This window comes from Haliotis rubra, unplaced genomic scaffold (assembly GCF_003918875.1).
Source record: "Haliotis rubra isolate DU_JTF1 unplaced genomic scaffold, ASM391887v1 Scf39, whole genome shotgun sequence".
Classification (NCBI taxonomy): domain Eukaryota; kingdom Metazoa; phylum Mollusca; class Gastropoda; order Lepetellida; family Haliotidae; genus Haliotis; species Haliotis rubra.
The window spans coordinates 1,685,742-1,699,914 of record NW_025767068.1 but is presented as its reverse complement, the minus strand read 5'-3'; the positions used below and the strand labels follow the sequence as shown (position 1 = coordinate 1,699,914).

The following is a 14,173-nucleotide window of genomic DNA, read 5'->3' as shown; positions in this document are numbered from 1 at the left end:
TTTAGTAATTCATGTACGTCATTGGTAGAAACGTCAAACGTTTGTGGTGTTGTTATCGAGGCTTAGCTCAGCCGTCAACTGACTGCCTCGTCAGGTACAATAAGCAGACATTGCATCAGATAATATGTACTATTTTATATACATGTAGTCCGTTTAGCTCAAAAGCGGACCGATGAATTGCAATCTAACTCGAAAACTAATAAACATAACATACTCAATGAAACGCTGATCATAATCAAAACATCATACCAACTCTGTGAGGTTTTTGCAGAATTTTTGTCCTAAAATAAAAAGTTGTTTAACAAACTATCATTAAAATATTGACACAGTTCACTGTTTGTTACGAGGGAGGAGTGTAGAGAAAGGGACAGCCAGGTGTTCGAGAAGCACGTTCACAGACAAAGTTATTTATTCATTAACCTGTGCTGTGCCGTCTCCATCCGTTCTCGAACACCTGGCTGTCCCTTTCGCTGGACTCCTCCCTCGTAACAAACAGTGAACTGTGTCAATATTTTTAATGATAGTTTGTTAAACAACTTTATTATTTTTAGGACAAAAATTCTGCAAAAACCTCACAGAGTGGGTATGATGTTTTGATTATGATCAGCGTTTCATTGAGTATGTTATGTTTATTAGTTTTCGAGTTAGATTGCAATTCATCGGTCCGCTTTTGAGCCAAACGGACTATAGCTATGGACGTCTTTTTACACATATACTACTGATGCCATTATTACTTCGTCAGTTCTGATGAAGTTACCCGTGATCATATGGCCGTCATACTCCTGAACTGTGGCTATGAACACGTGACTACGACGTCTTTTGTCGGCTGTTGAAGCACCGTTCAGTCAAGAATACCACATAACGTATTACCAGTAATACTCTGAGGACTGATAAGCACGACTGTTCACATGACTGTATCGTGAAACAGGCCGAGGGACGTGTATCCAGCTGTTTTCCTATGTTGACAACACAGAAAACACGCAAATTGATTCTAGTCCATTTGTATAACCATCTCTATCAAGGACTGTATAAAGTTGATAGACAGTCCTCAATCGATCTGCTGATAAATTGTCGTTTCGCCCCTTAGGTCTCAAGCATCCTCCATTCCTTGCCGCGTGTTTACTGCGTTACCAGGCAACGGTACATCACATGATGCCATGCACAACCACGTTCAGGTCTATGTACGTAGTATCTATTTATAAAGAAACCTATCCAATCCATCTTTCTCCGATGTTTATTTGGGTGAAACGACTTGTGAAACTCAAAGATGCGATAGAATCGAAGAAATGACAACAAGTTTCTTTCCCATCAGAGTAGCAAACGTTCGTTAACATTTCTGTACATAGCTTCCAATCTCGACGGTGATTGGGGTGTCATGCCGACTGCCGTAAGGATGTCGGTCGGCAAGTAAGGGATGGGACAACGACTGGCTGGATCGGAGGCAGTGCACTGAGTGAAGTATCCACGAAACAGTTAACATCAAGACATCGGTGATGAAGACCATTGTCTATCTGACCTCCATGTAATGGAATGTAATATTTTTAAATGTGATATGTGCTATTTTAATATGGTTTGTACGAATATCATATGATCCAAGCAGCTGTTTTCTTATGTTTCAGTGAGAAATGTATCAGGGTTCGATGTGACTTTTTTTAACAAGACAGTCGATGCGTTCTAAGCTTAGAGAAATTAATCATCAAAGTCCATAACGAGGAAGGACTGAATAATTGTATGACACGTCACGTCTACCCCCAACACACGAAGAGTACTAGACTCTTACAAATAACATCAAGAAAACCCTTTCCCTTGCTGAAAGCAGACACAACTTTGCTTTTGAGTATGTTATGTTACTATGACTATGTTTTTGAATCACTGTCAAATAGTGACGATACCAGGCGTGTCTCGCCCACCCATGGATACCCGTCACAAACACGTGCAAAGGCAAATCAAGTATTCGTCTATACAAAAAACACGCGAACACATGGTAGAAGACTAAAATGTGTCGGAGATAATTTCGGTCACTGATGTGTTAAGTTAGAAATGCACTTGACATGTCTACCATGGACTCTTTCTAAAATATTCACTGAGACCTTGGTGTCACACTTATCCAACCTCCTTTAAACTAGAGTCTTATGATGTGCTCTTTGAAATCTTAACAGACAGAGCCGATTGCTCCATTGAACCTTAACATTGTGAAATGGAGACACCAATGGCTGCTGAAACATTGATGAACATGAAGGGAAACTTGAAGTCGTCTTTATTGTCACACAGGCTTATGAATAGTTTGTTGCCATCAGTGGATCAAATCGAAACTAAGCTTCTTGGCCTGAATCCCATTCTGATTCATATGCACTTAGACACCTATCAACAAGCAGGGGTACACTTGTGTCTCCCTTCTGAATGCTTACTTCTCAGTAACCGTCCCCAGACTATGACAAACTTCAGCAAATCCAACGTTTTACACAGTTGTTTTCCCTGCCTCTCTAAAGACATATTTGTTTCATTAATGACAAACTGATCCGAATCCTGAAGAAATAGGTATCTACAAGGCTAGCTATATGTTTGGACTAATGCCTCATGGATCAAGGCCTGAAGTGTTCCTCAGTCTGTTATGTCGAACAAAGATGTAAAACTGTCATGTGGGAAACAAAGTTAAAACATTGAACTTTGTTATTTCAAGATTTTGAGAATCCGAATGCTATCAGTTCCACTTGACGCACAAAAACTCCTTTAAGGATAAACCTTCCATGATTGTATCATAGATAATGGTTCTCATGGTACATGTAGGTATTTCTTTTTTGACGTAGCTTTGGAATCCCGAGTTGCTCTATACAATATTCCACAGTATTTAAGCAGTGTGTCAGCTTGATCTGGGGGAACGTCCGACGTTTTACACATGGTTAAACCTACGGCAGCCCTTTGATGCCAGAACAAAGAAGGGATGGACAATGATGCCACAGATGCATGGCTCTGGAACATTTCTCTCTTCAACTCAGGTATTGACCTTCCATGTGGCATTATTTCATCTGTCATTAATACCAAGTTCTACCAAGTTAATGTAGTGATTTGTTTACAGAACGGCCCTTTTACATCACGAACATGTAGACAGCATTGCAAATTCATTATATAGTTATCTACTCGCACAATACAACCTTTTAACGTGGAAACGCAACCCTGGGGGTTGTAAATCCCGTTAAAAGATACACCTATAGTTTCTCCCTTGCGTTCATGACATCGATATGACGTTAAGCTTTATGTGCTCAACCTGCAAGGGAGCAAATCGAAACCGATTTCCGTGTTCAAAATTCTTTGTAGACATAACCCACGTAGGACTCATTCAAATATGGCGCAAACCCACGCTGGTCTTGTAAGTGACCATCCCATCATTCTAGCGTTTTATTGGTCATGAATTAAGTACACGTGTACGGTCACAATGAAATTGTTTGCGTCACATAAAAACGAAAAAGAATTCTTCAATTCATGATATAGCAGTCCTCGACATGGCCATACAATTATTGTATTAAAGCAGTGTCGACTTGACGATTGAACAGCAAGGATGCCGACTGACCCCCGTAGTGCTGGGAAGGTGTTAAATGTCACCTGGTGGAACAAATTCAGGTAGTTTGTAATAACGTCACTATATTTGTGTAAAACAAGATTCGCAAGATTTTAACATACTAAAAAAGAACCATGCATGCATATTACAAGAGCAAGAAAATGATATCCTTCCTACGTTATTGCTGATGTGGAGTTGTTTCCAAGCTCATTTGTCATTGAGATGTTTATATAGGTTTATGTAGGTTTATGCAATCTACATGATAATTTTTTCATGCGTCAGTGAAGTGTTCAAATTTAGAACCAACAAGTTCACCCGGTGTAGAACAGTTCCTGTTCCTCATCAATGATGGTTAATTGCACAACTCACAATGTCCCATAATTGATTATTTCAGCTGGACATCGATAAAAGATCTCCATCGTTACTAGAGATCAGAAATCATCCAATTGAAGCATGTTATGTCGGGAGCAGTTGGAAAATATGTTAACATTTATAAATTTTGTATGTTCAGTTTCACAAGCTGAATTACAATTGTTGTGTAACTCTTATCAGAGACCATATACGGTCTCTGCTCCTATCAACGTACAATGTTACCAACACTACTATTGACGTTAGGTTGGATTTCATTGACTGTAGCAGTTAAACAAACACTTAGTATCTTGCACTCAATATGTTATTGGAAAAGGACTTATATTTCCGAGTTGTTTTCGAACTTACTTATCGATATTCGTTCTGTTGTGCCGTACCAAGCTGTTCCAATACCCAACCACATAAATGCTATATATTTACAGTCGGACGTGTACCTACTAACTGTCCCTTTATAGACAAAACACTCAAGATCATGATGTAAGTCAGAGCAGCAAAAGGACGAATTAATAGTGAATGTGTGTGAGAGTTACCGTTACGATCTCGGTGAACAGAGCCTCCGTTGCATCATGACGTCTAGTCATATGTCAGAGTCATAGCTGCCAAGTCATCAGGCATCATCGAAGACGGATGACATGACTCATGATAGACGCAGTAATAGGCTATAGTCGGCATATCTCATCAATCGTTCCTAGACAATGTTCCTAAAATATCAGCCTACACGAAACAGAACCTTAATTGACATTTTCAGAATTCGTTACACAAATAGTCGTACTTACCATTGCGTACTTCTTCAAACTAGATTTATGTAACCTTTCCAACTTCACGTATGCCACCTTGCCAATGACCTTGACCTTCATAAAAGGTCATGCAGACCTTATCGCACAATCCCACGATAATGTGTAAACAAAAATTCATCTGATGCAAACAACGAAAGTACGTCTAGGAAAATGCGTTTTAGTGAAAATAATACTTTTTGTTTACATCTAAACGTGTATGACATTGAGGCTTTACGTGGACTGTGATCTGTGAGAACAATTCCTCACGGCTTTGATACCCTATTATTAAGAGCGCTAGACCTGGTGAGCTAAAGGAACGAGGAATATTATTCCCTACTGAAGGACATCACGTCAGGAAAGTATGAAGAGCGCTAGACTGGTGAGCTGAAGGAAAGAGGAATATTATTCCCTACTGAAGGACATCACGTCAGGAAAGTGTGAAGAGCACTAGACTGGTGAGCGAAAGGAAAGAGGAATATTATTCCCTACTAATGGACATCACGTTAGGAAAGTGTGATGAGCACTAGACTGGTGAGCGAAAGGAAAGAGGAATAATCTTCCCTTCTAATGGACATCACGTTAGGAAAGTGTGATGAGCGTGGGCTTGGTAGAATAAGAAAAGTATTGAATAGCCTTTAATCCAACTATGTTATTGTATCCAATCAATACATAAGTAATCAAACCCTAGTTGAATATGAAACATTGAGGCGTTGAGGCTATTTCACTAAGGCCGCAATATGTAATGTCTAGACCTTCACGATAAGTTTAGAATTCAGTAAAAAATATTTCCAGTGTATTGTATTGATGTTTTGCAGTTCCTCACTATAGCAACATCTGACACAATAAGCTGATACAACGTCACATAGTAGAGGCTGTTAGTTGGCGGCATGGCCGTGCATACTCGTGATTATAAAACATGAGTTGGCTATTGATTCGAGATATGAACACAGAGAACAATTTGGAACCGCAGTCCGGTGCAGTTTGAAAGATTAATCGACCCTGCCGATCGCGAGTGGGGCTTCCAGATAAACAGCATCACGTGTCCAGAAAGAGGCAGACTTGTTCATGAAACGGCTGTTAGGGCGCGCGGTGATCAGGTTCGTCACACGCCAAGTATCACACACCCAGACTGTGCGTTAAGAGTATATTCCATTCATAGAAGGATATCGAATGTACGTGAAGTATTGATATTCTGTAATGGGAGAACGCAATACAGAATGTTCTTCTCCTGTGGAAATCGTAACGTTTTTGGCAGTCAAAAATGTCCATTATCCACATTAAAGCTGTACGAAAATATAGCATGTCAGTTTTGTTTTGGAGCCTATTAGCGGTGTTCCGATTAATTGAAATAATCGAAGATTGGTCGCAGTGACCAAACGACCAAGCAATTGATCACATTTTCTCATAATCGAACATAAACGATTTTGGAACTACTGTTTTAGTCTTTGAAAAACTCGACAATGGAACATATCTCAGAAGTTGTCAGGGCCTGAAAACGTGTTTAATTCTTAGAAAACTCACTTCACTAACTGAACAGCCATGACTGAATATTTCTCTAAGACTCAAGGAAGTTTATGTTCATGATATATTAGTCATCACTTTAAAGTAGTAAGTTGCATCATGTTATACGTATCTGGAATAACAACCTGGATAGAAAAATCTGAAAAATGACGCTAACCAATTTTGTTCGATGATTGTTCGTTGGTAATGAAGCAATCATCAATTGTGAGATTTCAACCATTTCCCAACACTAGAGCCTATGCAATGAACGGCCATGGTCAATGGAGGGAAGATACCCTGATGTCTAGTTGGGTCTGTTCAATGTGCCATGACTGGTGTGTGTGTGTGTGTGTGTGTGTGCGCGTGTGTGCGTGCGTGCGTGCGTGCGTGCGTGCGTGCGTGCGTGCGTGTGTGTGTGTGTGTGTGTTCATACATTTTCCTGCGTCGTTACGTTGTATTAGCTTCTTTCAAAAATACATTCAGATGGACAAAGTCAATGCTTAGGTATTCACAGGAATTCACAACAAAGTAGGACAATAGGTGTATTTCCCAGACGATGTCGATTTTTCCTAGGATCCCGCCGTAATATAGAGGTAGGATTTGAGCATCGTCTATCATTGAGGCGATAATTCGTATGGGGCGCTTTTGGGGTATTCTGTAGGAATAGGGCGCTGTTGGGGTATCCTGTAGGATTTGGGTGCTATAGGGGTATCCTGTAGGTGTGGGGCGGTATGAGGGTATCCTGTAGGTTTGGGGTGCTATAAGGGTATCCTGTAGGTTTGGGGCGGTATGAGGGTATCATGTAGGTTTGGGGTGCTATAAGGGTATCCTGCTGGATTGGGGCGGTATGAGGGTATCATGTAGGATTGGGGCCGCGATTAGGGTATCCTGTAGGATTTGGGTGCGCGTTGTTGGGGTATCCTGTAGGATTGGGGCGCTGTTGGGCTATCCTTTAGTATTTGGGTGCGTGTTGTTGGGGTATCCTGTAGGATTGGGGCGCTGTTGGGGTATCCTGTAGGATTGGGGCACTGTTGGGGTATCCTGTAGGATTGGGGCGCTGTTGGGGTATCCTGTAGGATTGGGGCGCTGTTGGGGTATGCTGTAGGATTGGGGCGCTGTTGGGGTATCCAGTAGGATTGGGGCGCTGTTGGGGTATCCTGTAGGATTGGGGCGCTGTTGGGGTATGCTGTAGGATTGGGGCGCTGTTGGGGTATCCAGTAGGATTGGGGCGCTGTTGGGGTATGCTGTAGGATTGGGGCGCTGTTGGGGTATCCAGTAGGATTGGGGCGCTGTTGGGGTATCCAGTAGGATTGGGGCGCTGTTGGGGTATGCTGTAGGATTGGGGCGCTGTTGGGGTATCCTGTAGGATTGGGGCGCTGTTGGGGTATCCAGTAGGATTGGGGCGCTGTTGGGGGGTATGCTGTAGGATTGGGGCGCTGTTGGGGTATCCTGTAGGATTGGGGCGCTGTTGGGGTATCCTGTAGGATTGGGGCGCTGTTGGGGTATCCAGTAGGATTGGGGCGCTGTTGGGGTATCCTGTAGGATTGGGGCGCTGTTGGGGTATGCTGTAGGATTGGGGCGCTGTTGGGGTATCTATAAGGGTATCCTGTAGGATTGGGGCGCTGTTGGGGTATCCTGTAGGATTGGGGCGTTGTTGGGGCATGCTGTAGGATTGGGGCATGCTGTAGGATTGGGGCGCTGTTGGGGTAGTTTGTGGAATCATGAAATATAAATGCTGATGCAATACTATTAGAACAAACATAAGCCTATGCAAGAACGTTTGTAGCTGTAAAACAATCCGATAGTTTTTGACGTGCTGCTCGCAGTAGCTCCATACACGTGCTTACGGTGTCATTTCTGATTTTGACAGTTTCAAGGAAGGTCGGTTAATGTCACCATCCTATCTCACTAATTCTTCTTATCATACAGATGCGATGTACCTGACTGCATTCACAGGGTCGGAACATGTGATACGGCGTCGGCAACACAAGCTGCGTCTACGAGCTGTTGACTGGAAACTGTAAAGTCAGAGGCAGTGGCCAATACGTTCATAGTTCCATTGGCTGGAAACTGGTACCAAACTTTGTGCTGGTTTATTTCAGAAACGTTATATAGACCATAGGCCCTGGTTACACATTGAGAATTACAGAGTGAGAAAGTATGTTATAATGAAGACTGTCTCAGTAACATAACTTGATATATATACAGATGTATATGCTGATAAATGTTTTAAGATGTTTGCATTTGATGATTGCAGAAGCGTATTACAGTTTTGGATTGTTGGATATTCATAAAATTGTAAAAGGATGTACAGACGCTGCAATGCTTGATATTTATTACAAATAAGCAATAAGTGATATTCATCTTCTATATACGGCAGTTTACAGATATAACATAATCTGTCATTTCTAGCCTCACCAATATACCTGCCAGTTTCTATTCGTAATTTATGAGACCCCGATCTAAACTGAGCAAGAGCACATATATGTTTAAAATAGCTGACAGTGAAGATATAAGATTCAACACCGGACATAGGTTTAAACAACGAGTATCCAAATGTTTTTGTGCCTTGTATTAGTGCAGAATGCCAGTCTTGTTGACACGAAACTTTGAGTCTGCCTAGAAATTCATTCAAAATAGCGTTTCACTTCGAACCATCTGTTCTTGCCAAACAAATCCAAATCCATAGACTTCTAATGTATGCGTTATCCTAGATGCCCAACTCTTACAACCATTACTTTCCATTTGTACAAGCATATCATAACAAACCTAACATGTTCACGGTCGACCCCTCCCGAAGGTCAGCTACAAGGCTACACAAGGTCGACTGATTTGAAACCAGACTCTACGAAATGGAGCTCAAAGGTCGAACACAAGTTAAAATTTCGGCTGCTTGAGTACGAGTAACGTGGTCGGCAAAGTGACATCGTCTACTAGCCGGTCTCTGCACTGGACGGCCTCATGTTGGAGCACACAGTACAAGTTGTCATCTGGCAACAGACGTCAATGGTAGGATGAGGTCGTGTCTGGATACGTCGATATGAACTTCCTGCGACAGATTGGTGTGGGGTGGCACCACAACGACTGACCAACCCTACTCTATAACGTACAAGTGCGTGAGAGTGAGTGAGTGAGTGAGTATTGCTTAAGGCCTATACTGTACAAGGAATGGTCACTGGGCAGTGCTATCAGGACAACATACTGACACCCTTTCTTGTCCAGTTGCCCGCGCTCGGCGTATCCTCACATCCAGCACCACAACATCAAATGCCCACTGAAACCGTCTGAGACGTCAGAGGCCGCTGACCACGTTGAATGAACTTGGACAGACACATTAAGATCAATGTGACTCACTCCTTCAAACTGGCGCATTTCCCATTATTTACATTTACTTTTTATATTATGATTTCTTAATAAAATGTGCATACTGTCTTTACGATAGACAGTGATCGAGCCGAAACACAGACTATATTGTCATCATTAAAGATTCAGATAAGCGAGTTGTGAAGCCTACATTAATTTGTACCAAGAACACCACTGTTTCAAATGTAGCATTGTATTATTACAGAGTATTCTCTTGTCCTTTAACAAGACATCAGCCGAATCGTTTTCATGATGCTGACGTCAACGCTTAAATCTAACGCTTCGTGTGCTGAATACAATAAACAGATCGATAACATAGGAAAACAGGCTATTACAAGTTGAATCTGAACACTTACATCTCATCAAACTACCGCTACACACAAACTGCCTACTGCCTCTCAAATAATTCCTGTTCAATACAGCAATAAACTTTTGACAACGCACGTCTATGTAGAACCCCCACAATATATCGGCGGAGCGGCCTGTGGACGCCATTTTGGACCTGCTTGTGTAACCTACTGCTTAAAGCATTCGCTTGTCACACCAAACACCCGGGTTCGATTTTCCACATGTATACAATGTGTGAAGCCCATTTCTGGGGCCCACATTGTGATATTGCTTGTGCATTGCGTAAATACCTTGTGGACTCACGTTTCACACATTTTATGATAACCTACGTTTTTGTATGAAAAAGAAACTGATTACTCCACAAACACAAGATAAGTCTTATTGCCGGGTAGTGCTCAACTGTTTAAATGTGTTCTAAATATCTTGATATTCCATTGTCAACCGAGTCATGAAATTTGAGCTCTAAACCACAGCTCCTGCCTACTGATGGACGAAAACGACTTGTCCCAAAACTCGTTACTGGGACAACACTCGCTAGGTAAATAGAAATGGCAAAACCCTTCCATATCTGTAAGAAATCATTTCGATTGTTCAATTCTGACTAGATCATAAATATATGTTTGTTTGACGTCGCATTAAGCAGTATTACAGCTGTACGACGTGGTCTATAGACAATTGTGTCTGGACCAGACAATCCGGTGATTGGCACCATGGGATACGATGACAAAACGTGTTTATGAATCACTATGGAATAGTGATGACACCAGGTGTTCGCGAATCCTGATCCACCGGTAGCTCCCGTCATAAACCTATACACCAGCCAGTCACCATGGCTATGTTTATATTTGTGACGGAATCATGAGGGCATCATCCATATTTAGCGAGATGGCGAAAGTGACAAGGTTTACATAATTGCACTGGGATGTATAGTTCAGACGTGTTCAAAATGTCTTCTCACACATATCTGTAAACGGCATATCGTTATGCTGTAGATATGACACTGTGTAAAGGTTAGTCCACGGGGACATCTGACTAATCGTAGAAATGGTGACTTGAAGTCAGAAACTAAATCATGACAAACATTCGCAGAACCTAAAACACTGTTTTGAAAACCGTGCTTCAAAACATTGTATAGTACGCTATGTTTAACTCTGTGTGTCGCCTCTGCGTACGACACGCTGTTCCCTCTGTTTCCTGTGCGGCACGTTCATCTCTCCCTTTGGCGTTATAAAATATGCACGTCGTGGAATATATTTACTACCGGCACAATATACTTGTTAACCATAAATCATTTATGACAGAATTGCCATAGATATTTCAAAATAATGCATGATAATCACAGGTACAAACACTGTGTCACCATGACCCGGCATGGCACGTGCATCTTAATCATTGCATCCATAAATTCCATGCGGAAGAAATGCGTGACACACCGACGGTACATCTGGGACGGGGTAACTTGTAACCTAGTCAGACGTTCAAGAGTTTACTGTGAAACACAACAGAACATTCTAAACCTTACGCCACGCCTATCTGGAGATGAGCAGTTGCGAACAATGGGATCTTGAAACTGTCAGTGTACAAAACGTTGTTCCAATGTGTCCTGATGGTCTCGCAACACCATATAATCACTCTGAGGTAGTTACCAAAGGAATGGCAACACCAAAGACGTACGACGTTCAGACGTCAACGGATTAACGTCACGACAGCCTATGGGATCCCCGACTTACGTCAGATTAGCGCAAGAACTGTGGGGGTTACGAGAACAGAACGGCCACCCACGACGTCAAGCTGTACGTCCTGTTTTGCTACCGCGAGATCAACCTGCATAGTCACGTGACAACGTCTGTGAATTATGGCGTCGGGTGGAACCGTCACGACGGTATCCATCATCAAGTCCACCCATTGCTTCCGACCCATGGACGCCACGTCACCTTACAGATTGACAATGCAAGGCCTGACTGTACGGTTGATCAGAGATTTCACTGGACACGAGAACATGCCCACACATCCTTCATCTGTTGTTCGTCCAATTGTGTCACCTATATAGCATGCCGTTTTTGGGTAATCTCGTGACAGTTTCTATGGATCTGAACCAGTGAGAACTGTTTTAAAATGGACAAAGAAACGCAAACAAGCAATTGTTGTTTGAAATGCGCGAAATGTGCAAGAAGCATGACATATTCGGCAGAAGAGTCCAACTTTGTTCTCTTTTAAAGGCCAGACGGTCATTGCAGCGTTAAGAAGCGCACAAGTCACAGCTCTATTCATCGTTCTGGAACCAGTTCGACACGCCAAGCGTCGGGCAACATGACATATCTAGGGCTGCAGGTATGCTTATGTCTGGTACCACGCAGCGTGACGTTGCTTCAACGTCGATAGAAACGCCATTCTAGCTCTTACGGCGATTTTTCCAGCAAAACAATCAAGTTAATGAACGTTATTTCAGCATCCTTCTCATATATATCATAAAAGAAATGAAACAACATCGTGTATTTTATCCAATGTCAGTAGATGAGAGTTATTGAAATATGCTTATCTATTGTTTCAGTTATGTTAGACTTTTTGTTTATTCACTTGCCCCGATAGCATTTGGGAAATACGGCTCATGTACCAAATAACCTATTACTCTTTTCCATTTTATACAAAATAATGAAAAGTAGTAAACTAAGCCTGCGAAAGAAGAACTGTTGAGACATTCCGGAGAAACTGTAGCGGTGAGGCTATAAAGAGTCTGACTGTATGTAAGCTGTTTGTGACCACTCTCTTCACCCCCTTTAAAATATGAAGGAAGTGCTTTTAAACAGGACTTTAAAGAAAATCAAGAAGCTGAAAAAATCTTTACCTGAGGTAAAAATGTTTACATATCAGTGAACAGCCATATCTGTTAACTTGACGTAATACATCTTTGTCACGACTCAATACATAAGTTTTATGTTCAGTTTTTATAACAGTATATGAAACGATAAAATACTTTGGAATAATCTTTGATCTTACCTGAGAGTGCCAAAGCTGCAAAGACGAAGAAGGCCGTTAACGGTCCCGTCTCTTTGCGGCGACGAGCCATGTTTGTCACTGAGCGCGTCTGAGAGCGAGCGACAGCAGATCTCGTTGCTGACTGACACTCACGGGTAAAACGAACCTCGACAAACTAACGATTTCCCCCCAATAGATCAGATCAATACTTTATATTCTGTTCATCATCTTAACAAGAGCTGGTAATTTTTTCAAACAGTCGCTCTGAACAATAAGAAGTTATAACGTTGTTCGGCCAAGCGTTCATAACCACCTCGGGAACAGTGAAGAAGCTCGGAGGTATTGTGTGGGTAGCTTCGTGTAAACAACATGGAACAATGCATCGCCATCTCATTCGATAGGAGAAAAGAATCGATCCCTTACTTCCATTCTACAAACAGAAACGATGTTGTCTATTGTTCAAGTCATCATTAATAGATGTTACTTCTAGAGCTGGGGAGTCATGCATTACCACCAGTAGGTGTAGATGGTTAACAACATCTCAAGACCATATTGACACTGTCTCGGTTCTTTAGTACGTTTACAACATCATTTGCATGGGTAAAGAAAGAGTACATCAATAGTTGAAGCTGAAGTTGTCAGTTTACCTTGAACGACAAAAGCACATCCCCTGAAACAATGTATGAAAGGAACGTGAAAATTTCTGTTTTCGTATATTGGTACTACATGTTTATGATGAATATATTGTTGAGAAATATAAGTACTATCACCTCCAAGACACGTCATTTCCTTTTGCTTAATTGCACGTGATATCAAAACTCATAACTTCGGACCCGTGAAGGTCCGGGTTATAATATTGATCTTCAGCAACCCATGATCTTCAGCAACCCAGATCAGGCTCACTGACTTGGTTGACACATGTCATCGGTTCCCAATTGCGCAGATCGATGCCCGTGCTGTTGATCACTAGATTGTCTGGTCCAGATTCGATTATTTACAGACCGCCGCCATATACTTGGAATATTGCTGAGTGCGGCGTAAAAGTGAACTCACTCACTTAACTTCATTAACTAATGCTCCTACAAACTGTGTTGGACCAGGTTGTGACTGGGAGTGAATGTGTATGTTCAGGTGCGTCTGTAGTACAAATGTCTGACATTAACCATATGGAAACACTGGTAATCATTATACCGATACATGTGCTCTTCTGCATATGAACCAGTCTATAAGCGTTAATGGTACAGCACACTATTTGTGAAAAAACAAACTTCACTGAACAAGGAAA

The 14,173-nt window shown here is 41.8% G+C and overlaps 1 protein-coding gene across 1 annotated transcript in view; it reads right to left on the bottom strand.

The window, feature by feature from the left end:
• Positions 1 to 13,037, bottom strand: part of LOC124286712 — a 50,291-nt gene extending 37,254 nt beyond the window's left edge. The window contains exon 1 of the mRNA XM_046723135.1: positions 12,910 to 13,037. Within this exon, the coding sequence (XP_046579091.1) occupies positions 12,910 to 12,979 (70 nt within the window). The 5' untranslated portion in view covers positions 12,980 to 13,037. The remainder of the gene's footprint in view (positions 1 to 12,909) is intronic.
• Between the last annotated feature and the right edge of the window lie 1,136 nt (positions 13,038 to 14,173).